Source organism: Saccopteryx leptura, chromosome 4 (genome assembly GCF_036850995.1).
Source record: "Saccopteryx leptura isolate mSacLep1 chromosome 4, mSacLep1_pri_phased_curated, whole genome shotgun sequence".
In the NCBI taxonomy this organism is placed as follows: Eukaryota; Metazoa; Chordata; class Mammalia; order Chiroptera; family Emballonuridae; genus Saccopteryx; species Saccopteryx leptura.
This window is the reverse complement of record NC_089506.1, coordinates 214,878,956-214,903,309: the sequence shown is the minus strand read 5'-3', so window position 1 is coordinate 214,903,309 and position 24,354 is coordinate 214,878,956. Positions and strand designations below refer to the sequence as shown.

Sequence of the window (24,354 nt, the reverse complement as noted above, 5' to 3'; positions counted from 1 at the left end):
TGAGCCGGGAGGAGCTGGCCCTCCTTCCCAGGACTCGGGTCTTGGGAGCAGGGCACCTCAGTTTCTTGCCGCTCAGGGCCATCTGTCTTTCAGCACTGGTGGCAGCTGGGGCCCAGGACTGACAAGCACACGGGGTGCTCTGTGTGTGCTGGGATGGAGGCCGGGATCTTGGGTGGGCCCAGTGTCCGAAGCAGCCTGCATCCCTGCTGGGGCTCCAGACCAGGGCCGTGGATGGCGGAGGAACCAGGCCGAGTGCTGTGTGCGGACGGTTCCTGGCATTCATGGCCATTGGGACCCAGGGGGGTGAAGTGGAGGTCCTGGCTCTGTCCCCAGACTTGTCTCTCCCACCCCCAGGCTTTTCAGGTCACCTCTGGGAACTCAATTTTTGGGGGTTTTTTTGTTTGTTTGTTTTGTTTTTTAAATTTGTTCCTTTTTTTAGGGAGGGAAGAGAGAGAAGGGGGGAGAAGCAGGAAGCATCAACTCCCATATGTGCTTTGACCAGGCAAGCCCAGGGTTTCAAACCAGCAACCTCCCTGTTCCGGATCGAAGCTTTATCCACTGCGCCACCGCAGGTCAGGCTGGGAACTCAGTTTTTATCGTTGTTGACATTTTCTGGAGAAAGAGAGCAGTCTCAGCTCCTGGGGCTTTCTCTGACAATCATAATTGGGCCAGCCACCAGAAGCGCTGGCCCCTCCCCCCGGCCCCCTCCCAGCCACCAGAAGCGCTGGCCCCTCCCCCCGGCCCCCTCCCAGCCACCGGAAGCGCTGGCCCCTCCCCCGGCCCCCTCCCAGCACGCTCACAGAGAGGCATCTGTCTTGGGTCTGCTGGGTCTCCTTCGCCTCGGCCCCTCCTCCCTGCCCCTCTCCCTCAGACTCCAGCACATCCTGTTTCCTGCCTCCTTGGGTTAAAGACCTTCAGCTGGGGGAAGGAGCCCAAAGGGTGTCCTCCCTGCAACCGCTCCTAGGCTTGTCTGGGTTTTGGGGTGCCCTGATCAGCAGAGCCCCCCACCAGTCTCCCTGAGACAGCTATGCAGGGCCTGACTGTGACCCAGGGTAGCCAGGCCTAGATGTTCTCCCCAGTGAGCCCAGTTCCCAATGTCAACCTTAAGTATAAAATAGCCATTTTACCAGCAAAAATGAGTTTATTTGGGAGTGGCCAAGGAATTGCAGTTTGGGGCTTGCATACTAGGGTAAAATGGTAAAACCCAGATAAGACTGGAGAGCAAAGGGGAACGTTATTTTATAGGAAAATATGATAAAGAGGGAAGTTGGGAGAGGTAGTTATAAGCGAAAGTCCATTAGAGGAGAGCCAAGGGTCAGGTGGTGGTGGCTTTTCACCCCAAGAAGCCTTGGCTGGGCAGTTGCTGGGTGAGGAGAAGATCTTCCTCCTGCTGGAGTAGTGAGGTAGGCTTCTTTTTTTTTTTTAAACCTTTAAAAAAAATTTATTTTTATTTATTCATTTTAGAGAAGAGAGAGAGAGAGAAGGGTGGAGGAGCAGGAAGCATCAATGTGCCTTGACCGGGCAAGCCCAGGGTTTTGAACCAGCGACCTCAGTGTTCCAGGTCTAGCGTGCCACCGCAGGCCAGGCGGCAGGCTTCCTTCTGTTGGAGTCTGCGAGGTGCGGTGAGGAGTGCAGGAAGCTTGTCCTTCAAGGCTTCCTGACTCCGATTTTATGAGGTTTCCTTGATTCGTTTGCACATTTACCCCTTTGATCAAGATCTTTCTCTGAAAGCATCACTAACCGATAATCAGTTTTCCACACTGAGTGGTTTTCCCCTCTGTGTCAGGGAAGACCTTTCCTGGTTGTCGTGTTCCATGCAGAAGGGAAAGTGCACAAAGATTGGAAGTGGTTGAGGTCTCATTTGAGTAACAAAAAGGGGCAGAAGGAAGGCCGCTCAGGCATTCCCATCTAAAGTCTCTTGTCAGGGTCCTAAGCATTAAAGGTCATTTCAAGGGAATAAGCCAGCATCATTTAGTGCATTGTTTCTCCAGAAGCTTGACAGGCAACAGGCACAAAGTTTGAAAATGATACAAAACAAAATGAGGAGCAGGATACAATCCAGTTTGTATAATCGTTCTAAAGTAGGAGCTCAAACCTGAGTTAACCATTTAAACCGGTCAAAGGACCACGGAGAATCAGATGAAATTTTCTGTAACCAGTAGGCTTGTCCCAGAAATTTTGTGTACTTGGGTTTCTACTTCTCCAGAAGAATTTAGCCATGTGCAACAGATGATGTGGCTACTGCAAACTGAAACATGGCTGTTTTGAATGGACGTAATTCAACTTTTGCAGTATTGCAGTATATCTCCCTTCATCAGCTGAGGGTCAAAAGAGGTAGGGACCAGATGAATCAGGCGCAGTGTGACTGTCTCAAAGAGTGAGGGTTTCAGTTTCAAAGTGGGTGGACATGGGATTTAGAAGGACTGATGGCAACACTTTTGGCCAAGGTGTCCATAAATTTTGCCTATTAGTTTTTTTAAAAAAATTTATTCATTTTAGAGAACAGAAGGAGCAAGAGGAGAGAGAGAGAAAAGGGAGGAGGAGCAGGAAGCATCAACTCCCATATGTGCCTTGGCCAGGCAAGCCCAGAGTTTCGAACTGGTGACTTCAGTGTTCCAGGTCAACACTATCCACTGCACCTCCATAGGTCAGGTCCATTGGATAATTTAAAATGTCTGAGGGTGATATGTACAGTTTTCCCTGTATTATTTTTTGGGCAGATAAAGCAAGAAAAGTAGGTGCTTTTTGTGGCCTTATTAACATTTCCATACCTTCATAAAGGTTATTATTTTATCAGTAGACCAACAGTTCAAGCATGTCTATAATGGAATTTAGAATTTCTGGCAGGAATGGCTTGTTATTTGGCCCAAGCCAGAGTTCTCTCTTTTTATCGAACCAACAGTTATTAGAGTTCCAATATTGTTTTTCCTTTTTCTGGGGCCAATTTTAGAGTATCACTAGTCAATTTTTCTAAATTATCATTGGAGAAACATCCCTTTGGACCATGACAGAGGTTTGGTTATTGGTTCTTTTGAGAGCAGTGTTCTTGGCAGAAATATACTGGTGAGATGGTTTCCTTTAGCCTCTAGGGAGTCAAGTTTGGAATGTCCAAGTATCTTCATAGCCAAGGTGGCTGGTAAGTGTATGGCATCTAATAGGTTTTGAACTTGAGTCATTTTTAATTGTATTCCCATAAGAGGTTAGGAAACATCGTGGTTTCCATAGCATTTAAAGGCCATGAGCTACCCCAAAGACATAGCAACTGTTGGTATAAATGTTTGTGGTTTTGCCTTTGGCTAGAGCACAAGCCAGACAGAAGTGTATAATTCTGTTGGGCAGAGGTAGCCACAGGCAAAGTTCTGTCTTGATAACTTCAAAAGCAGTTACAATAGCATAGCCTGCCCAATATTTACCATTTAAGTAAGAATGATCAGTAAACCATAGAAAATCTGCATTAGAAGAACTTATTTTTAAAAAATCATTTTTAGTTGATGGTTTGAGAGAGAGTAAAGGAGAGATACTGATTTATTGTTTTACTTATTTATTCACTTATTGGTTGATTCTTGTATGTGTCCTGACTGGGCACCAAAGTCACAACTTTGGTGTATTTGGATGATGCTTTAACCAGCTGAGCTACCAGGTCAGGGTGGTTAAAGGAACTTCCTATAAATTATCATGGGGAGTCAAAAGGTGGTTTGTCAGCATCAAGCTGCCTTGAGGGGTTTTGTCAATGAAGGAAGGGTTGATAGCCAGATCAAGATTAAGACAGCAAGATGCCTGACCAGGCTGTAGTGCAGTGGATAGAGTGTTGACCTGGGACGCAAAGGACCCAGGTTTGAAACCCCAAGGTTGCTGGCTTGAGCAAGGGGTCACTCACTCTGCTGTAGTCCCCAGTCAAGGCTCATATGAGAAAGCAATCAATGAACAACTAAAGTGCTGCAATGAATAATTGATGCTTCTCATCTCTCTCCCCCCTCTGTCTGTCTCTATCTGTCCCTCTCCCTCTGTGTCTCTCTCGTTAAAAAAAAAAAAAAAAGACAGTGAGAAAGTTATATGAGGAGCAGTCAGCAAGAGGGTTTCATAGGTGAGACAACTGGCAGAAAAGTATTGAGTGTGATGAGAAGGCAGGAGGGCTTCTACTGCATAATGGGTGGGGGGAACCCGTGACTGTTCCTTCAGTGGACTTAATTCAAAGAACAGTGGCAGGAATGCCTCTGAGGCAAGGGAAGTTATTGTGCCACAGGTCTAGCTGCTGGCTTTAGAACCTGTGAAGTGATGGCCAAGGTCCATGCTTTAGGGCAGTGATTTTCAACCTTTATCATCTCATGGTATGCATAAACTAATCACTAACATTCTGCAGATCACCAAAAAATATGTTTTTTGCTGATCTGATTAAAAAAATAGATATAATTGATTAATTCACACTGGAAGGCTATTGTTATGTTGGCTGTTGTCATGTTTTTCTTTTTGTTTGTTTTTTGTTTGCATTTTTTTTTTTTTTTGTATTTTTCTGAAGTGAGAAGCAAGGAGGCAGAGAGACAGACTCCCGCATGCGCTCCACTGGGATCCACCCCGGAAGCCCACCAGGGGGTGATGCTCTGCCCATCTGGGGTGTTGCTCCGTTGCAACAGGAGCTATTCTAGCACCTGAGGTGGAGGCCATGGTGCCATCCTCAGTACCCATGCCAACTTTGCTCCAATGGAGCCTTGGCTGCGGGAGGAAAGAGAGAGATAGAAAGGAAAGGGGGGAAGGATGGAGAAGCAAATGGGCACCTCTCCTGTGTGCCTTGGCCGGGAATTGAACCCAGGACATCCACATACTGGGCTGATGCTATACTGCTGGGCCAACCAGCCAGGGCCACTGTTGTCATGTTTTTTATTTGACCAAGGGAAAAGAGGTCAGTGCCCTTGACTAAATAGTCAGGTACTGTATTTCTGTTGTTGTTTATTGATTTTAGAGACTGGTTGTTTCATTTTACTTTTCTTTTTTAATTATATTTTATTTATTTATTTTAGAGACAGAGGTGAGAGAGAGAGAGAGTAAGAGCGAAGGGGGGAGGAGAGAAGCAGGAAGCACCAACTCCCACACGTGCCTTGACCAGGCAAGCTCGGGGCCCTGAACCAGTGACCTCAGCGTCCCAGGTCAACACTCTATCCACTGCGCCACCACAGGTCAGGCTCATTTTACTTTTGTATACATTGGTTGAGTCTTGTAGGTGCCCTGACCAGGGATCAAACCCGCAGCCTTGGCCTATCAGGATGACACTCTAACCAACTGGGCTACCTGGGTAGGGCAGGTCCTACATGTTTTAAAAGTTCTTGCGGGGGTGGGGGTGGTGGGGAAGGGGTAATTTCAAGTCATGCAGGTTGTAAGGAACGCGGGCTCGGCTCTTGCAGTCATGGGCATGCCCACCAACAAGCAGGGTCGGTGGTCCAGGTGCCGGCCACCACCATTCACAAGGGCGCCCAGCAGCAGCAAGAGGCGGCGGCCAGAAGTTGAGAATATGGTAGCTCGGGCTCTGGCAGTGAGCTGCTACGTGTTCAGCATTTACCCTCTAATTCCAGGGCAGGAGAGCTCCCTGAGGTTGGCAAGAAAGAAATTTGAGAAGGTCCCCATCGCACACAGAACGGTGTCCTACAACATGTGGATCCGAGTAGTCTCTGCCACTAACCAGTGCCTTGCCCACACTTCCTGCGGCACAGAGAGAGAGATTCCGGAATGCCAAGGGTACTGGCATCGCAGCACAGAAAGCAGGCACAGCTGCCGCAGACAAAGCTACAGGCAAGGGCGCGAATGGCCTGGAGCCAGGGCACTAGTCTGCCTTCAAGGGACGGGCAATGTGGGGCCTGGAAGTGATCTCAATCACAGATGACACCCCCATCCCTCACAATGGCTGCTGCCCCAGGAAGGCTCTGAAGCTGTGATGGGAAGGAAGCCCCCACCTCCAGACCTGGGAGAAAGGACACTAGTGGAGCTCTCCACTAAAGGGGGACTTGTTGGAGGTCCTTCAGGCAGAAAGGGACAGCTCTGCCTCCTTACGTGGTGGCCTTTGTTGTGCTTTTGACTGGATATGGACATCGGTGTGCCCAGAAATGAAGTCACACTCTCTTGGACATAAGGGGAGGCCACGGGGACAACTCCAACCAGTTAATGCTGCCCTGCTCTAAAGAAATAAAGAATATACCAAAAAAAAAAAATTATTTTGCAGTACACCGGTTAAAAACTGCTGCTTTAGGGTGAACGCCAGAGAGGCACCCTGAGCCCTCGCAGGGCAGAACGCGAAGGGACTAGTCGCGTGTTCCGTCTGCTCCTTCCTGTGTCGCTAGGGCCTCCGCCCCGCCACTTCCGGCGTCGTTGCTGGCGGGTGAGAGGGTCTTGTACCCGAGGAAGGACAGCTCTGAGCAGCGTGTCCCGCAGCCATGGAGCCGGACGATCCGATCGAGGCGCTCACTGAGCTGCGTGAGCGGCGGCTGGACGCGTTGGAACTGGTGCAAGTGGCGGCGGGCTCCGGCCTGGCCGCCTACGCTGTGTGGGCGCTGCTGTTACAGCCCGGCTTCCGCCGAGTGCCGCTGCGGCTGCAGGTGAGGGGGCGGGGCCTACGGAGGGACGGGGCTCAGGCCAGTGGGCGGGGCCAGGGCTGGGGGCGGGGCCCGCCTTGAGGCTCTGAGCTGGGTTGCGGCGGAGCGGGGGAGGGTACTGCACTTAAGAGCTACCGGGGCTGTAGTTTGGAACCCGTTTCAGGTGGGGCACGACAGCCCGTGCTAAAAAAGGAGCCCCGGAGGCAAGCTCCGCTTCGCGACCAGTGTGATTCTCGTTTGGGGAATGGACAGGTGAAGAGCCTGAGTAACAGATTTCAGCCCTCCCAGCCACAGCTGTCTCCTTGCCCAGGTGCCCTATGTTGGAGCGAGTGTGCGGCAGGTGGAGCACGTGTTGTCGCTGCTGCGAGGCCGTTCTGGAAAGCTGGTGGACCTAGGCTCTGGCGACGGCAGGATTGTAAGTACTTGGGGGGCGGGGCGGGGGGAGGGGTAGCCCGCTTCATGCCAGAGCACCTCCCCACCTTCTGGTTCTGACTGTTGGTGCCCGCAGGTACTCGCTGCCCACAGATGCGGTCTCCGCCCAGCTGTGGGTTATGAGCTGAACCCTTGGCTGGTGGGGCTTGCGAGGCTGTATGCCTGGAGGGCAGGCTGTGCTGGCAGTGTCTGCTACCACCGCGAGGACCTCTGGAAGGTAACCTGGCAAGTCCTGGACCCCTTCAGACACCACGCTGATCTCCAGGCTTCCAGTTCTGGCTTGGGTGCCCTGCTGACAGCCCCAGGTGTCCCTGCCTCCTGGATGGTGCGGGGGCTGGCCCTCAGAAATTGAGGTAACCCTATGCCCACTAGATCTCTTCCTACTGGGGTGACCTCTTCTTCCCACAGGTAAGCCTGAGGGATTGCCACAATGTGTCCGTGTTCCTGGCCCCCAGCGTGGTAGGTCTGGGATTTGCTAGTGCCAGGGGAGGCGGGAGGAGACAGCTGTGTCTCCCCAGCTGCTCACCCCACTCTTCTGTTCACTCCTACAGCTTCCACTGCTCGAAGGAAAACTGCAGGCAGAACTCCCCGACGGGGCCCGTGTGGTGTCGGGACGCTACCCCCTCCCCACCTGGAAGCCTGTGGCCGTGCTGGGTGAGGGCCTGGACCGTGTCTGGGCCTATGACATCCATACTGGTGGGCCAGCTAGGCAGGCTGCCCCAACACCCGGTCCCTAGGGCCCCTGGTCCTCAGGCTGGCTGACCATGTGGACACAATAAAGAGTCGGGGGGCTCCACCCTGACTCTTGTTTTCTGGAGGGTTGGGTCAAAGGACTCCCCAAAGTAGGGCCGTGGGGAGGGCTCCATGCTGGCTGGGCAGAGTTGTGATCTGAGTTTATCTGATGACTGGCTAGCGGCTGCGGGTCCTTGGACGTTGAGACTTGGCTAGAGGTGTGGTCCCCACTTTCTGGGAGTCTTCTGAACCCACCAGCTTTCTCAGCCTCAGGATCTCCTGCTTGTACCTGCTCGGAGGGACCAGACTTAGTCACTTGCCTGGCCATGGACAAACCTTGCCTCTAGTGTTTGGGACCCACACCCGTCCCACTTTTCTGAGAGCTTACCTGCCTAAGTGCTGGTCCACATACTCTTGAAGCTCAGAAAGTTGCTCCTCAGCCATCGTGGCCCTGACTAGCAGCTGTGCCCGCTCCTGTTCCAGCTTTGCCTGGCATGAAGGGGCACAGACCATAAGCTAGGACAAGGTATGAAAAAGGATCCCTGGCCAGGCCTTGCCCACTCACTACCTGAGTGCCACGGTAGAAGTCCTGGAGTTTCTGTTGGATCTGAGCCCAGGAGGCAGCTTCCGGGCCCCTATGAGTGAAGAAGGGAATAGACATCAGGGCTGGTGTTGGCCTAGGAGCCGACCAATGACTCTGCTCAAGTCAGAGCACATAGCTCCTTGAGGTGCCTGCTATGGACAAGTTCAGGACAGCATGGGCCCACCCTGCCACTATGGGAGCCATCTTGCATGGGAGGCAGGGTAACCTAGGCCAAGAGGGCCCGCTGGCTGTTCAGGGACAGTTAAGCCATAGGCCAGTTTGGGAAGCGACCCCAGTGTCTGTAAGGATGCTGGTAGGAGGCCTGCCCCTATGCTGGAGGCGAGCCCGCGTGGTCCAGAGACGAGGGCTGTGAAGGCACCGGGTAGCCTGCTCCTCTGAACTCAACTGGAGCGCCTCTTCCTGGGCTCTCCCTAACCCTCCCATTCGAGGCCAGCCCCTCTCCCGTCAAGGTCCTCTCCGACCCCAGGCACTTGGCTGTTGTGTAATTATTAGTGCCTCCCGTACAGACTGAGGCCTGAGGGCACAGACCCACCACCTTGTTCACTGCCACCCAGCAATTGAGAGTTGGTAGAATAAGTGACCGCCTGGCAGGTCTCCCCCACACCTCCATCACGGCACTCACTGTGGCTCTGATGTGCTCCCCTGAGAGGCTTTGTCAGGTCCCTTCTGTGGGAACAAGAACAGCATCCTGAGCTCTCAGTGATATAAGGCTGTGTGATAGGGAGTCTCAGTCAGCTGAACAAGGCGAGCTCTCAGAGTGAGTTCTGGGTTCTCTACCCCAAGGTCAGTGTGGGGTCACCTGGGTTTGGAGCTGCTGGAGCTGTGTCTCCAGCTTTGCCTGGTCCTCCGGAAGGTGGCTAAGCTTGGTGACCAGGTGCAGGGGCGGTGGCTCCAGGTTTGAGGCGACTGCATCAGTGGTAGCCTTGGGGATCCCAGGGGCCCCAGTAGGGTCCACCAGCACCTGTTGCACACTAAGCCACACGCAAGGTCATGTAGAGCCACCCCAGCCCAGGTGCTCATCTCAGGGGAGGGGCCTACCTGGGGGCGCCTAGTAGCGCCTCATGCCTTTGGCTGAGATCCGTCAGGCGCTTGCGATAGATGCGAGCAGCCCGGGCCAGCTGTTGCTCACGGCTGTGATGTGCAGCTCGGATGTCCTCCAGAACGGTCTCCAGGAATGTCCGAAGGCCTACAGCTGCAGGTGCTTGGCTTTCACCATCTGCGAACTCCTGGAGGAGATGGGGTGGGGCCTGGGCTTGGTAGTGCCCCTCACCTCCCTCAACTGCCCTGTGTGGGGCAGGGTCTGCGGTGCAGCCCAGCAGACCCAGGCCAGGCTTGGGTTCCCCAGGACCCAGGGACCTCCCGTTCGTGACAGGCCACTCCACCCAGTACCCACCACCAGGGCGCGGGCACAGCGCTGCAGTCGGATGCTGTACTCCTCATTCAGTTTCTTGAGTTGCAGCTGCAGCCGGGCATTCTCGGCCTCAGCCTGGTGGAGCTGGCCCTGGCAGGTGGACAACACCTGGGGACAGAGGCAGCCCTGAACCTGTGTTCCTTGAGATCGACCTCTACTAAGCTTGTAGGACCCCTCCCCTGGACCCCAAAGAGGGTATGGCTGGGCCTCACCACAGCTTGTGCAGCCAGTTGCTGCCCAGCTGTCCTGGCCGCCTCTTGGGCTCCCTGCAGCTGTCGCCCCAGCGCTGCCCTGCAGGAGGGTAAGAAGTTCAGTTGGATCCAGGGTAAGGGACTCTTTGCCCCTTGGGAGCAGCCACTGTTCACTGTACCAGGAATGGCAGCCACTCACACGCGCGTCTCCAGTGCTTGCTGCTGGGCCCTGTGCTGCTCCAGCACCCACTTCTCTTCTCCAGGCAGCTACAGAGTACACGGGGCTGGCTGGCTGAGACTCCAAGCTCTCAGTCCTTTGTACTGCCCCACCCCAACCCTGGGCTAGGAGAAACCTGGACAGGCCCCAGGGTAGGTAGCTGTACACTCACGCCATTTCCCAGCTTCTGTAGCTCACTTTCAGGGGCCCGGAAGTTCTCGGGCTGTGCCTGTATGGGAGAGTAGGTCCCAGCCTCACTGTTCCCCTTCTGCGTCCCTATTTGGCTCCCACACAGCCAGGCCCTCCATGTGCTCATAATGACCTGGAGGATGCGATGGTTGCAGTGTCCCTGACCCCTGGCACTGTGCTCAAGCTCCTGTGCAGATGCCTGAAGGTGCCCTGGATCAGTCTTTGCTGGGGCTGCACGGTCTCCATGCAGCTCCAGCTCCAGCACCCGGCTCTCTAGCCGCAGGACCTGTGGGTTGACCAGGGTGAGCAGGTACACCTGCCTACTGGGCCAGATCAACATCCATCTGGCGCACGTAGATACACAGCATATGCGGTACATTCAGGGCCTCAGGTGCTGTCTGAGTGTCCTGTCATATGGGGCACACCTGCACCCCCACAGCACTGGTCATAGTATGCACCCCTCAAGCACTTGGGCTGGCACATGTGGGCACACATCAGCGCCCACCTCGCTCTTCAGCTCAAAGATTTCAGCCTCCTGCTGCTGCCTCAGACGATGGGTCGCGATCTGCAGGTCGAGCAGCTCCTTGGAGATCTGTTGGTGGTCATAGTGAGAGGTGGTACCTGTGGAATTCTATGGGCACCCTCCCTCCTGCTAGCTCCTCAGGGCCCCCATACTCACCCGCAGCCGCTGCTCCTCACTCAGTTCTAGGTCTGAGGGAAGCTCTGTCTTAAGACTGGCGGCCCAGGCTGGGGCATCCCCAGGGACTTCTGGCAGCCAATCCTCAGCCAGTGGTAGGACCTAGGGAGGAACCACCACCCATCCCCCAGGCTGTGGCCTCCACTCTTATGGAGCCACGAGCCACTCTCACATATCCAGCCTAGCTGAGGTGGCGAAGCCAGGCACCCCTCCTGGTCCTCGAGGCCTCAGGGAGAACCTCAGCCCCATGGCAGGAGCAGCAGCATCGTGGAAGGACTCACATTCTCAGTGACCCGAGATGGGGCCCCTGGCTTGGGGCCTGGGACTCTCGCAGGTTCCATTGGCAAAAGAAAGTCTGGCTGCCCCAAGCACAGTGCAGCCTCACGAACTGGCCTGTTGCTGCGACACGGTGGATTGTGTTGCCAAGGCCTCTGTTGTTCCCCGGAGTCTCCCGCCCTCTCTTCCCCCCTCCCACTCACAGGAGGGCAGGCAGGGTAGTTCAGTGGATGGGGAGGAGGGGAAACAACTCCTTCCATATATTGCGACCCATTTTTTCTGGTTTCAATTGCCTCAGCTGGGAAATGCAGCCCAGCACTTCTGCATTTATCCAGGGCGCGGATGGAACCAGGGGTGCTTGAAAGCGCCCAGTCCAGGCAGGTACGTGACAGGGCACACGAAAAGGACCTGCCCCGGCAGCTACTGTCACCCTGACACTGAGTTGCCCTGCCTTCCTACCGTACGGGTTCGCACATTCACTGGGAGACTTCTGTGTGTCTCCTGGTGGCTGTCGAGCGCTGAGACGGACAGACCCCCGCACCCCCTGGCCTGAGGGAAAGGGGCTTAGATGTCCCACTCAGGGACATGGGGAGCAGAAAGGCTCTCCAGTGCTCACGCACTCCCAGCGCCGGGCTTGGGTCCCAGGCGCACGCAGGTTCCGGGTCGGGCGGGGCGGGGCCGAGGAGGCGGCAGGCTGAGCACAGCGCTCTGTCTAGGTCCAGTGCCCGGCGCCCGAAGTCCGCCTCTGTCCAGCGCTCGTCAGGCCGCCGGCACAGCGGGCGGACGCGGCTTGCACGGGTAAGTAGGCGGCTGGGGGGTGGGCTGTCGGGGTGGGCAGCGATGGGCGGGGCGGGCCTCCTGGGGACCGGGACTGTTGAAGGAAGGGGGCCTGCGGGACCGAGACCCTGCTGGGGCTGAGCCGGGAGCAGAAGCGGTAGAAAAAAACGCGCTGGGGGGCGTGGCCTGCAGCCGGCGGTGGCTTGACAAGGGGCTGGCGTCAACAGCCACCGGTCGCTAGAACCTGAAGCCAGGGACACGGGCACTCCCAGGAGTCCCTACAGCAGGGAGCGGAGGCTCCTTTTCTGGCCCCCATTGCGTGTGGAGCGGACCCCTCTTGCGCACAGCCCTGCCTAGGGTCCGGAGAGGGAAGACCCACCGTGAGGTCCTCCCCTGTATCTGCCTGTGGCAGTGCTGTGCACCCCAGGTGCCGCCTTTCTCCAGAAGCTGTTCTTCGGCCATAAGCACACATGTCCCTTTCCCTCAGGCCAAAACTCGAGTTTGTGGACCTCTGCGATGTCCATGTGAGGGCCAAGCTTTCATGAGCCAAGGTGGGGCCACTTCTCCGCTCTCAACGGTGAGGGCTGGAGGGTCGGGGGAGAACTGGGACCCAGGGGCAGCACTGCAGGGCAGTCAGCCGTGACTGGCCCAGGGTGACCAGACCTGGGTTAGCCGGGGGTATGCCGGCTCACTGAGGGTGATGCGGGGCAGGCTGGGTGCATACGGCAAGGCCTGAGCCAGTGTGTCTTGGGAGGCCCTGTGCTCACACCAGGGACTGCACTTCAGTGCAAGCGCCTCAGGGCCAGCCCACTGTTCCTGGGGCCTCCCGGGCAGTCAGCTGGACATGGAGAGAGAGAGCCCAGGGACCAGCTCTTACTGTGCTGACCAGCGATGGTGAGAAGCTGCTTGTTAAGTGTTTTCTGCCAGCACCTGCCCAACAATTCCCCTTGAGCCCCCATGGTGTCCCCTCTTCCCACAGCAAGCAGCCTGTGTGCAGATTCACTGGCAAGGTGGCCCTGGCTGAGGTCCTGGGGGTGCTCTGCAGCGAGATGCCAGCTTTGAGCGGGAGGCCGAGCCATTGCAGCTACAGTCCCAGGCCCCCTTGGCACTGCAGTAGGGGCTCCTGAGTACACCTTAGTCAAAGGGAGTCCCGTACGGTCTTGCTATGGAGTCAGGCAGCGTGTTCCAGGCCCGCCAACGGGCTGCCTGGCCTTGGAGAGGGGCACACTTGAGCCCAGGACCTATGTGTTTGGGTAATACACTAGCAAGGTGCACAGGGCTTTTGAACTTGAACGCTTTGAAAGGTCTTTTTAAAATGTTGGCAGAAGCTCTCAGAAGCTCTTTTCAGAGGGAGATTCCTTTATTACGGGAGGAGCTCAGTGGGGACAGGCTGATGGCAGGGCCCGGCTGTCCTGTCCCCTCCCCCCCCACTGAGTGGGGAGCCAGCGGCAGAGAACGTAGGTTCTCAGGCCGAGGCCACAGCTTTGTCAAAATAAACACCCAGTCCTAGGTGGGCCTGCCAGGTGGAGTGGGCACAGCTTCCCCAGCATGTGGGGTGCCACGGGCTGGGTGCCCTTTTCCTACCAGTGTCCTTTCTGCCAAGTGCAACAGGGCTCTACATGCTGGGCTATAAGCTTGACCAGCCCAGCAGGTCGGGCCCATCCCTACCCAAGCTTCAGGAGTAGCTCTAGAAATTGGGGAGCACCCCATCTTTGCTCCACTTTAGGCTCTTCACGGGACTGGCTGAAACCTTCACATACTTGGGTCACCAAAACCAGGAAGAGCCAGGGTTCCGCCATGGACATCAGTCTGCGGAAACTGGCCTGCACTCGGGAGTCCAGGTGAGTGCAGGCTGGAAGTCACCTTTCCTGGTCCCGAGTTCCATCTGCACGTGGGTTCCAGGATAGCCTCACAGCTCACCCAGCATTTGTGGGGCAAGCCTTGGGGTCTCAAGGTCCCGGCACTGGCTCCGGCGAGCCCTCCTACCACCTGATGCTGAGGCCAGAGCTAGTCTTCTCCACCGCGTGGTAGCTCGTGTGCAGCAGAGAGCCGGCCCGCTCTGAGCCCTCGCCGTGCAGCCAGTGCGTGTAGAGCTCCCGGACCCCAGGCGCGTCCTCCGGCGCCTCCGTCCTGACCATGTCGTACAGCTTCTCAACCTGCTGGAGGAGTTCCTTGCTGGGCATCTCGGGGGCCTTGAGCTGGCCTCCACCGTTCAAGCAACCTGGCAGGACAGGATGGGCGAGGCTGTCTGCATGCCAGGGGTCAGAGCCCCACTTACACCCTTCCAGCCCTCAGGACAGCCGCTGCCCACAGCTCTGGTCCCAGGAGGGCCCTGCGGTCCGTGCAGAGGGGCCTGCTGTGCGCACCTGAGGGGCAGGCCATGACTTCCACGTAATGGTACGGGCAGCGCCCTCGCTTGAGCTTCTGCACCAGGTTCTGGATGTTGCGGAAGCCATAGGCTGCAGCAAAGTGGAGCAGGACGCGGCCCTCACTCTCCAGGGTCACCTCCTGGAAGTCCTTGTTCCTGGGGGGCAGAGGCCGTGCTCATCCCCACCCCCAGAGATGCTGTCACCTCACCAGCTCCAGGGGGGAGGCCAGTGATGGAGAGGGACTGCAGAAAGCTTAACTCCACAAGCTGGCAGGTGACCCCACCCCAGCCTCAGTTTTCTGATCTGTAGAATGGGAACCCCACTTCCTAAAGATGAGTGTGTGGTGTGATGGGGTCACACACAAAGCCATACCCTCCCTTTGTGGGATGCAATGTCCCAGTGGGACATTCTGTGCCGGGCACACCGCACTGCCACCACGAGCCTCTAGGGGCTCTGGACTGCCGTGGTGTGGGCAGGGGACACTGATCTCTACAATGGGAAGACCAAGGCCCAGAGAGCTCTGGCCCGCTCGGACAAGCTGGGAAGTAGGACCAGCTCCAGTCCAGTGTCTCAGGGTCTGCGCCAGCCCAGCTCACTGTCTTCCACCTAGCCCACCCAGCAAGGGGCCCAGGGCTGAGGCAGCCCCAGCGGCAGCACTTCCCACTGACCTCAGGGGCCTGTAGGTGATCTCATCCACGTGGATTCCAAAGAGCTCTTGGGCTGCGTGCCGGAACACATGCTCCAGGTAGCCCCCCGAGCCCCCGCCTCGGTGGCTGGCGGGCTCCTGGGCAGATACACTGCTGTACCTGGGGGGGGGGGGCGAGGGAGTAAGGACTCAGGGAAGCAGCGTTGCTATCTGCTGAGGCTTCCGGGTGACCTGTTTCTCATGGTTGCTTTCTAAGTGGGAATGGGTCACGGACCCCTGGGGGCTTTGTTAGTGTGTCAGCAGGTGGGAGAGGACTGTCCCCCTCCACTAAGTCACCTGTACCTGGTGAGTTCAGACCAGTATCAAGTTAGGGTCAGCTCTGCTGAAGACCACCTCTGTGGACACGGGACAGACCACAAGGCAGGCATGGAGCCAACCAGACGGAAGTTGCAGTGGGAAGAGGTAGAGAGGGGGACACTGCCCGTCTGCATGTGGTTCCGCGGCCTGCCAGGACACCTGCGACCCTGACACCAGATGTATGCTCATCCCTTCCACTATGGCAGGGGGTGACTTACAGACTGTCCAGGGGGGCTGGCTCCAGTTCTGACAGTGAGACCCCTTCTTCTTCCAGCAACTTGAAGACTTCTCCTACGACGGAACCACAGCACAGATGCTCATCAGCTGGGGTCTCAGGAAAACAGATCTGTAACCCTAGCAGCCTGTAATTTGGTACGTGAGGCCCAGATGTCCACTCCCTGGCTCGGGGGTGAGGAAGAGGACTCTACCTCTGAAGACCCTCAGGAGAGCCGCCGTGCCGCCGGGAGCGCGCCCACCCTCACAGTGACCTGGGGCCCATACACCGTGCACCCATCACATCTGGGCACATGCTCATGCACGGAGACCTCCCCTGACTGTCTGAGCTGCCCAGCTTTTGTTTTTCTGTTTTTGAGGCACCTGGAGACCCTGCGAGGCTGTTCAACTCAGACATGGGATAACCAGTGTGAGCCAGAAAGGCTGACAAAACTCTCCACCCTTCTCCTTATACAGACTATTTTATTTCTTTATTTAATTTTTTCATTGATTAAAGAGAAGAATGGAGGCGGGGGAGAGAGAGTGAGAGAGAGAGAGAAAGAGGCATCAATTCATTGCTTCACTTAGTCATTCCATTTAGTTGTGCTTTCACTGGGTGCTTCTTGTATGTGCCCTGGCTGGGGCTCAAACCCGTGACCTGAGGGTATCGGGACAACGCTCTATCCACTGAACCACCGGACCAGGATCTATACAGACTATTTTAGAGCAAACAATGGTGGTGCTGGGAGACCCATCTGCTTCAGGTCCCTGAGACAAGACAGCTGCAAATACCAAGCAGGCTCGAGGGGAGGGCCGCTGCCTCCCGCTGGGCCCGAGCTGCTCTGCACCTCTAGCCAGTGCTTGTGGGCGGGGCCCAGGCAATGCCAATCTGTGCTCTGGGCTTGGGGACCACACCGAAGGTGCAGGGGCTCAGGGCGGCTGGACCCCTACCTGTCGTGATGACACAATCCACATCTCGCGTCTGGTGTTCCTGGTTAAAAAAGTCCGACCTCGAGGCTTCCAGCTTCTTGTCATAGCAGGGCATCACTGTCACATGGAAGAGCTTATCAGGGGTCACACGCTGCATGGAGAGATGGGGAAATGTGGAGCCACAGCCTGACCCCAGCAGTGAGGGGGTCCTGTTAGAGTTGGGACAGAGTGACATCGTGGGCACAGCCCCAAACAGCCACGAGTGACCATGAGTCTGTGAATGGGCCCTTGGACACTGCAGGTCTTGGCTCGTCTTTCACTGAATCATTCCTGGCTCGACTCCCCATTACCTGCTGCTGGGCGAAGAAGTCCTTGACCAGGGCGCCCATGACCTGCTGTGGGGACCTGGCGGTGCTGATGTAGGGGATGATGGCGCTCCCATGGGTCTTCTCGGCGTAGCAGATCCAGCCTGAGACCAACGTGGAAGAGATGGGGGAGGCTCATAAGTCACCTCCCGCTGTTGGCTTGACATGACATTCTGGGGGTGGACCGTCTTGTACAAGGAGTCCCAGAGCATTAACGAACATCCTCTTCATTTTTTCTAGCACCCACATGATTACTGTCTTCAGGAACTGAAGTGACTACAGGTGACTCTCAGAACACCTCCTCCTGCCAAAGAGGCTGTTCTGGGCTGACAACATCCTCCCCGCCCCCCAGTCCAGCATTGCCAATACCCACTGCTCGGAGTTAGCAGTGTGAGCACACCTGGGCAGGCGGAAGTCAGCACGGGCAGAGGCTGCGTGGAGTCGGCCCGTCCCCGGAATCGCCGCACAAACTCGCGCTGGCTCTCCAGGAGGCTGAAGCTCCTCGAGAAGGCGGTGTCAAACACGTAGTGCGCCCCTGGAAGTGCAGCGCCCCCTTGAGCCCCGTGAAAGATGGCCAAAGCGCGAGGAGCTGCTGACCATGTCGCCAGGAGCGGGGGCGAGGGGAGGGTCCACCTTTCACAGTGGCCACAGGACGCGCCATTCTAGACAGGACACACTGGTGCTGTGGACAGCCTGTGTTTCTGGCTGGGAAGCTTGCATGTGACAACTGGCTTCCTTTACCTGCACTTAGTACCTGCCCAGGACGTGGCCTGCACCAGGGTCACCCCATGTCCTCCCTGCTATTGGCACTACACAGAGGTCAGCCATTCAGAGGCAGACCCAGCACGGACCTGGAAAATGTGCCTTGTTGTTAATTTGGAAACCATACTTTCACAGAAGAAGGAATAAATAAGAGGTAGCATTGCAAAAAAGAAAAGAAAAAAAAAAAAAGAAAGAGTGGTGAACTCCAGACCCAGGAGAGCGCAGTCAGGACTCAGACGGCTTCTCTTAAACAGCACTGCTTCCGAGCATTGCATTGAGCAGAAACTTCAAGCTGAAGTCAGACTCACAACAGAGTTTCTGCCATGTTTAAGTTCAGTGACCCGGAGGCCTGACCCCCCCCCCCCCCCCCCCCGCAATGCCTCCATGTTCCGACCTCTAGTGCTCACCCAAGGTGCCTCACCTACCTAGTTTTTTAAAGAATGCAGTTAACTTCCTGGCAGTGTCTGTAGGAGTCAACTGAAATCTCGCAGCCAATGATGCTCTGGACTGGGGTGAGACTGAAATGACAACCAGCCTCTGCTGACCGGGGGCCACTGTCTGCAAAGCAAAGGACACATCACTCACTTTGCAAATCGTATGCAGAGTCCCAGGGGGCCAGAGCCGGCAAGAGCAGACATAACTCCATCAGGGCACACCATTTTTATGTATATAGAACCCGAAGTTGGCCTGACGTATGGCGGCGCAGTGGGTAAAGAGTTGACCTGGAACACTGAGATCACCAGTTCGAAACCCCAGGGTTGCCTGGTCAAGGCACATATGGCAGTTGATGCTTCCTGTTCCTCCCCCACTTCTCTCTCTCTCTCCTCTCGCTCTCCCTTCTTCCTCACTAAAATAATTAAAAAAAATAAAAATAAAAGAACCCAAAGTTTAGGGCCGGGCACTTCACTGTTGAAATACTGATAAGTAGTTCTCTGAGATGTCACTGACTAGACTTAAAAATTGAGAGGGGTTGTCCCTGGAGACACAGGAAGCCCCAGGAGAGGAGCAGCCCTCGACAGGACAAATCAAGAATGCTGGCGCTGATGCCGGGCTGGAGCAGTCTCTTAGACTGCCCACCACTTACCTTATTGGCGTCTAGAATCTTCCGCAGCTCCTCGTGGCTCTGCTGAGTGATGAGCACAGTCTCGGCTGAGGTGACACAGCCGCTGCAGGCCAGGCAGTCGTCCAGGGAGATTTTGGCCTTTTCTAGCTTCTGCGTCCCCCCGTGCTGGAAGCATGAGAACCTGGTAAGCGCAGGGCCCCTCTGCATGAGGAAACAGCTCTCAAGGTGACGGGGCCTACAGGAGACCTTGACTCTCTTACTTACAACCCTGACAACCAACATGGCAGCTGGCTGGCTTTCCATGCCACTAAACTTTAAAAAGGTATTTATTACAGAAGTACTTAAACAGATTCTAGACTTAAATAGCACCATCAAATTCTGACTTTGGTACAAACTCAGCTGGAGGCCTGCGACTCTCCAGAAGTCCTGGAAGGATCGCTGGTCCCCAGGCTGCTCTCATGGGGCCGTGAAGAGAGGAAAATGCCAAAGACTAGGCTCTGAAAGGAGAAGAGAAGGGCAAGGGAGGGGAGGGAGGAAAGAAGGAAGGAAGGGAGGGAGGGAGGGAGGGAGGGAGGGAGGGAGGAGGGCAGAGGGGGGAGAGGGTGGGGCCTGTGTCCGTGGGCTTCACCCGCTCAGTGCCAACACCTGGAGTCGAGGAGGGATACAATGGACAGCAACAAGTAAGGCTTTGCCAAGCAGACACGCAACTTGGTGTTTGAGTCAAACCACCAGGTCCAAACTCAGTGACTTTTCCTAGATGCAGCTGATCCCAGATGAACCGCTTTATTTCTGCAAAAGCAGGAACGGTCTGAACTGAGGCCAGGTGTGCCACAGGGCCTGAGGATCTGACCAGAGGGCTGAGAAGACTGATCTCCCAGCCAAGCTCACTAGGTCTGCGCTTTGCCGCACTTTGAGCAACACATGTTTTTATTTATTTACTGATTTGTTTCAACTTGGCCTAAAGCCCTGGGGTGCAGTGCTGTGCCACACAGGAGGCTGGTGAGCTTGCCAACTTTCCTCCAAATCAAGCACTGTTGCTCTGGACAGCAGGGCACGCTGGCACCCGACTCAACTGGGTCCCCTCACTCGTGGGACCCCTCTTGAGGTGTATTTTCCCTAAAAAGGACCCAGTCCCCCATGCTGTGACAGGATCAGGCAGGATCCTTGTCTCACCCTCCTGCACCAAGTGAATAGTCAACTCTCTTACTGTACAGGCTTGATTCATTATCCTTCCCCGCCAGGAGTCACCCTGGGGCTCCCCCCACCTTTTTTATTTTTTTAAATTTATTTATATTTTTACAGAGACAGAGAGACAGTCAGAGAGAAGGATAGACAGGGATAGAGAGATGAGAAGCATCAATCATTAGTTTTTCGTTGCGCATTGCGACACCTTAGTTGTTCATTGATTGCCCTCTCATATGTGCCTTGACCGTGGGCCTTCAGCAGACCGAGTAACCCCTTGCTTGAGCCAGCGACCCTGGGTCTAAGTGGACGAGCTTTTTGCTCAAGCCAGATGAGCCCGCGCTCAAGTCGGCAACCTCGGGGTCTCGAACCTGGGTCCTCTGCATCCCAGTCCGACGCTCTATCCACTGCGCCACCGCCTGGTCAGACCCCCCACCTTTTTTAAATGAGAGTGAGAGAGCGAGAGAGAGACACACACATACACAACCAGGAAGGGAGATGAGAAGCATCAACTCATAGTTGCGGCACCTTCGTTGTTCATTGATTGCCATCTCATATGTGCCTTGACCAGGGGGCTTCAGCTGAGCTAGTGACCCCTTGCTCAAGACAGTGACCTTTGGGCTCAAGACAGCGACCATGGGGTCATGTGTATGATCCCATGCTCAAGACAGCAACCCTGCGCTCAAGTTAGGTGAGCCCGTGCTCAAGCCGGAAACCCTGGGGTTTCAAACCTGGGTCCTCAGAGTCCCAGGCTGATGCTCTATCCATTGTGCCACCACCTAGTCAGACTCCTCCCCTTGCTTAAAAGGGGTTCCTGGGCCAGGTGCACCTGATGATTACAGTCAATGGGATGGCACAGATGTTCTTGAGAGTCCAAATGGCAGGTAGGTGGAGTGAATTTTAAACCATTAGATCAGGATATTGTCATTGCTAATAATACAGGAAGAAGGTGTTCACTAAGAACTAAGAGGTCTGAATTGGAAAATCAGAACGAATCAAGCTCCATGTTCAGCTTCTATGTCCCTGGCCCCTTCCATCACTGTTCTCTCAGGCTCCCTGACAGTCAGTGAATCTGACCTGTGAAAAAAGACTGGAAACGTAGTTCTCGTGGTCACCGCACTTGTGACGGGACAGAACAGTGGCCTGAGTTTCAGATCATCTGATCTAGAACCTACCTGACTGACTTGGAAGTAACTCCCGTCATCTTCGATGTGGATCTTGGCCACGCCACTTCCCAGCCTCTTCTCTACCTTCATGGGCTTGATGCAGTCCTATGTCAGAAAGAGACCCCAAACCAGGCCTGAGTGGGCAGAGGCTCCTGAAGAAGAAGGGTGGCCTGCTCACCCACGGGGAACATGTTAAAACACCTTGCTGGCACTAAGGGTCACTCTGCAGGTCACAGTCAATGAAGGCTGGTGCTAAGTGGGTTTGCATGCTAACCTGTCAGCAGACACCTGCCAACATTGACCATTACCCTTCTCAGTATAAACAGGAGGCTTGCCCCCCGGCCCCCAGCCAGTGGTCAATCTTACATTGACTTCTGAGAGAAAGCCTTAGGGGTTGGCAGGAATTTGATGATTTGCTTGGTTGTCACCTCCCTGCCTAGTGACCCAGAACAAAGTTCATTTCTCTCCTCACCTTCCTGTCTGCCTCATCATCACTAGGAGAACCTCACTGGCCATTGGCCATGGCCTTCCTAAACACGACCAGTGACCAGTCTCAGCAAGACCGGGCAGGAAGCCTGTCCGAGCTCATTCCTGCCCAGGGGTGTTCCCCTCCCCTTCCTCCTCCGGAGACTCAACTATGGCCCTTTCAGCTCTGGGCCTGCATAGCTGGTGGCAATTGATAGGCAGGTCCACCAGATAAGGGCGACACCCTCTTTCAAGTGTAGTTGCTGTCGCCTTTAGGGGCAAGCTCTGTCCTCCAGGACAGCAGTCAGTGCGAGACTCCAGCAGACCAGCTCCTCTGCTCTAGCAACTAGGGTGGGGATATCTCACCTGTACGCAGGAGGAGCTGTGGCTCAGAGAAGCTTGGCGGGGTCTTCGCAACCCCACTCCTGAGCCCGCCACTCCCCAGCTGAGTAACTGGCGGCAACTACCTGGCACCCTCCGGCTTCCGTACACCCATTTGTGAAGGGGGACAGCGCACTCCCCTAACCCGGTCGCCCTGAGGACTCCTGCTAGTTTCATTGGGCTGTGCGGGAAGGAGAGCCTACAACCCCAAACCCGCGGTAGGGCATAATAACCCGGTGGGACACCGCCCTCCCGGGTTTCTGTTTCCCAGTCGGTAGGAAGTCGGCCAGAGTGGCGGACGCCCCGGCGGCGCGGTCCAGGGTCTCTTAGTCCTGAGCCCATTTCTTAGGAGGAGAAACTGAGACAAGAGGAGGCAACCATCCTTTCAATCCTCTGAGCACGGCCATTGCCCACCCTGGCCGACCCACCTGAGACGGCCCGATGAAGTCATCCAGGTCCGTCAACTGCAGCGCCCCGCTGAAGGGCGACGCCATGACGGCCACACTACCGCCCGGCGCTACGCGCAGAGGTCGCCAAACAGCGCGAAACGACGAGACGATTCCGCCACGCTGCCGGAAAGCGCACCGTGTGGCGCATGCGCATCTGGCCCCGCGCCTGGGTGTCTGGAGGGCGCGCGCCCCCTGCTGGCGGACTCAGTCTCGCGGAGAAGCCGACATGCTTCCCTGCCTATGGGGCATGGGCTGAGGGGTTGCGTGGACACGAACGACATCTCCCTCACTCACGCAGTGCTCACCGGCCCGCCCGGTGTGTGGCGCGGTGGTCTCCGCCCCAGGAGCTCGTAGAAGCAGCGGCCTTGCTTCTGGTGTGTCTCCTTTCACATATTACTGCAGCCCAAGAACCCAGAAGGTCGCCAGTTACTGAAGAAAATGAAAGTGACAGCGATAGGGAGCGGTTCTTCTCAACTGCGGCTCAGTGCAGAGCCTTGGGCTCCGGGCGGGCCCGCGGAGCCCCACGGATGGCCTCCACGCCCTTTTCTGTTATTTGGAGACCAGCCTGAGAAAAGTCCATTTGTAAGATTTGAAAACCCAAAGCTGTCAGACTCAATTATTATTTTATTGTTTTAATCTTTTAAAAATGTTTATCTTTATTGATTTTAGAGAGAGAGAAAGGGAAAGAGAGAGAGGGAGGCAGAAACATTGATCTGTTCCTGTATGTGCCCTCACCAGAGATCAAACCAGTAACCTCTGTGCTTCAGGATGATGCTCAGCCAACACCGCTATCAGCTATCCCTCCAGGGCTGGCGTCCTTCCTTCCTTTCTTTTTCTTTCCTCCCTCCCTCCCACTCTCTTCCTCCCTCCCTCCCTCCCTCCCTCCCTCCCTCCCTCCCTCCTTCCTTCCTTCCTTCCTTCCTTCCTTCCTTCCTTCCTTCGAGGCAGACAGACAGACTCTCGCAGACTCTCGCATGTGCCTGACCAGGATCCACCTGGCATGCCCACCAGGGGGCTATGCTATGCCCATCTGGGCCGTTGCTCCGCTGCAATCGGAGCCATTCTAGCTCCTGAGGCAGAGGCCATGGAGCCATCCTCAGTGCCTGCGCCAACTTTGCTCCAATGGAGCCTCGGCTGCGGGAGGGGAAGAGAGAGACAGAGAGGAAGGAGAGGGGGAGGGGTGGAGAAGCAGATGGGCGCTTCTCCTGTGTGCCCTGGCTGGGAATTGAACCCAAGATTTCCACACGCTGGGCCGACACTCTACGCTAAGCCAACTGGCCAGGGCCTCAGGACCCTCAATTCTTGAGCTACTTACTAAATGTGTCAAATACAATTATATATTCAAAGATTTTAAAAAATTTATTGATCTTAGAGGGAGGAGAGAGAGAGAAAGGGTGGGGAGGAGCAGGAAGCATCAACTCATAGTAGTTGCTTCTGATCTGTGCCTTGACCACACCTGGGGTTTCGAACCAGCGACCTCAGCATTCCAGGTCTATGCTTTATCCTCCATGACACCCCAGGTCAGGCTAGTGATACATTTAAATTACTTTTATTTATTTATTCATCTCAGAGAAGAGAGACAGAGAGAGAGAGAGAGAGAGAGAGAAGGGGGGAGGAGCAGGAAGCATCAACTCCCATATGTGCCTTGACCGGGCAAGTCCAGGGATTTGAACCAACGACCTCAGCATTCCAGGTTGATGCTTGATCCACCACGCCACCACAGGTCAGGCCAGGCTATTGATATATTTAATTACCACTTTTTGTTAAGGCTTTTCAGAAAACTCCAGTGGTTGAGTCCGGCCATCCCTCCCTGGGCCCCAGCCAGGTCCATCCCTATGGGTGTCCTGGCAGGCTCCGCCCAGAGTATTGGTGGGAATATCAAATTTCTGAGGGGCCAGCCCG

The 24,354-nt window shown here is 55.6% G+C and overlaps 3 protein-coding genes and 1 pseudogene across 5 annotated transcripts; 2 read left to right on the top strand and 2 right to left on the bottom strand.

Moving 5' to 3' along the window:
- Window positions 1-5,312: 5,312 nt before the first annotated feature.
- Window positions 5,313-5,924, top strand: LOC136403806 (small ribosomal subunit protein uS11m pseudogene; annotated as a pseudogene).
- Window positions 5,925-6,271: 347 nt separating this feature from the next.
- On the top strand, window positions 6,272-7,806 carry ANTKMT (adenine nucleotide translocase lysine methyltransferase). 2 transcript variants are annotated; one of them, XM_066383010.1, is made up of 5 exons: window positions 6,419-6,581; window positions 6,889-6,993; window positions 7,087-7,227; window positions 7,419-7,469; window positions 7,562-7,806. In XM_066383010.1, the coding sequence occupies exons 1-5, from the start codon at window positions 6,420-6,422 to the stop codon at window positions 7,745-7,747; spliced, it is 645 nt and encodes a 214-aa protein (XP_066239107.1). In that variant the 5' UTR covers window position 6,419; the 3' UTR covers window positions 7,748-7,806. The 2 variants fall into 2 exon arrangements, with proteins under 2 accessions (XP_066239108.1, XP_066239107.1); XM_066383011.1 differs by lacking the exon at window positions 7,419-7,469 and having other exon boundaries at window positions 6,272-6,581.
- A 68-nt stretch (window positions 7,807-7,874) lies between these two features.
- On the bottom strand, window positions 7,875-11,414 carry CCDC78 (coiled-coil domain containing 78). Its single transcript, XM_066383007.1, has 14 exons — window positions 11,333-11,414; window positions 11,034-11,153; window positions 10,860-10,946; window positions 10,488-10,640; window positions 10,338-10,394; window positions 10,148-10,215; window positions 9,970-10,048; window positions 9,740-9,865; window positions 9,385-9,572; window positions 9,146-9,317; window positions 8,969-9,012; window positions 8,311-8,377; window positions 8,131-8,231; window positions 7,875-8,031 (listed from the first exon to the last, which is right to left on the bottom strand). Exons 1-14 carry the CDS (start codon window positions 11,390-11,392, stop codon window positions 7,920-7,922), a joined length of 1,434 nt encoding a protein of 477 aa, XP_066239104.1. The 5' UTR covers window positions 11,393-11,414; the 3' UTR covers window positions 7,875-7,919.
- A 2,020-nt stretch (window positions 11,415-13,434) lies between these two features.
- Window positions 13,435-22,577, bottom strand: CIAO3 (cytosolic iron-sulfur assembly component 3). Of its 2 annotated transcripts, none has more exons than XM_066383001.1 (11): window positions 22,432-22,577; window positions 21,167-21,262; window positions 18,831-18,990; window positions 18,172-18,304; window positions 17,385-17,519; window positions 16,970-17,088; window positions 16,641-16,770; window positions 15,695-15,767; window positions 15,142-15,279; window positions 14,471-14,628; window positions 13,435-14,325 (listed from the first exon to the last, which is right to left on the bottom strand). In XM_066383001.1, exons 2-11 carry the CDS (start codon window positions 21,193-21,195, stop codon window positions 14,087-14,089), a joined length of 1,314 nt encoding a protein of 437 aa, XP_066239098.1. In that variant the 5' UTR covers window positions 21,196-21,262; window positions 22,432-22,577; the 3' UTR covers window positions 13,435-14,086. The 2 variants fall into 2 exon arrangements, with proteins under 2 accessions (XP_066239098.1, XP_066239097.1); XM_066383000.1 differs by having other exon boundaries at window positions 13,436-14,325; window positions 18,831-18,974.
- Window positions 22,578-24,354: the final 1,777 nt, after the last annotated feature.

Coding starts and splice junctions, on each gene's coding strand:
- ANTKMT (XM_066383010.1), top strand. CDS start 6,420: ATGGAGCCGGACGATCCGATCGAGGCGCTCACTGAGCTGCGTGAGCGG. Junction 6,582..6,888: donor GAGTGCCGCTGCGGCTGCAG/GTGAGGGGGCGG, acceptor CTCCTTGCCCAG/GTGCCCTATGTTGGAGCGAG. Junction 7,228..7,418: donor ACCGCGAGGACCTCTGGAAG/GTAACCTGGCAA, acceptor TTCTTCCCACAG/GTAAGCCTGAGGGATTGCCA.
- CCDC78 (XM_066383007.1), bottom strand. CDS start 11,392: ATGGAACCTGCGAGAGTCCCAGGCCCCAAGCCAGGGGCCCCATCTCGG. Junction 9,866..9,969: donor AACTGGCTGCACAAGCTGTG/GTGAGGCCCAGC, acceptor CTCTGTCCCCAG/GTGTTGTCCACCTGCCAGGG. Junction 8,232..8,310: donor ACTTCTACCGTGGCACTCAG/GTAGTGAGTGGG, acceptor CCTTCATGCCAG/GCAAAGCTGGAACAGGAGCG.
- CIAO3 (XM_066383000.1), bottom strand. CDS start 22,497: ATGGCGTCGCCCTTCAGCGGGGCGCTGCAGTTGACGGACCTGGATGAC. Junction 21,263..22,431: donor ACTTCATCGGGCCGTCTCAG/GTGGGTCGGCCA, acceptor TTTCTGACATAG/GACTGCATCAAGCCCATGAA. Junction 16,771..16,969: donor ACTTCTTCGCCCAGCAGCAG/GTAATGGGGAGT, acceptor CTCTCCATGCAG/CGTGTGACCCCTGATAAGCT.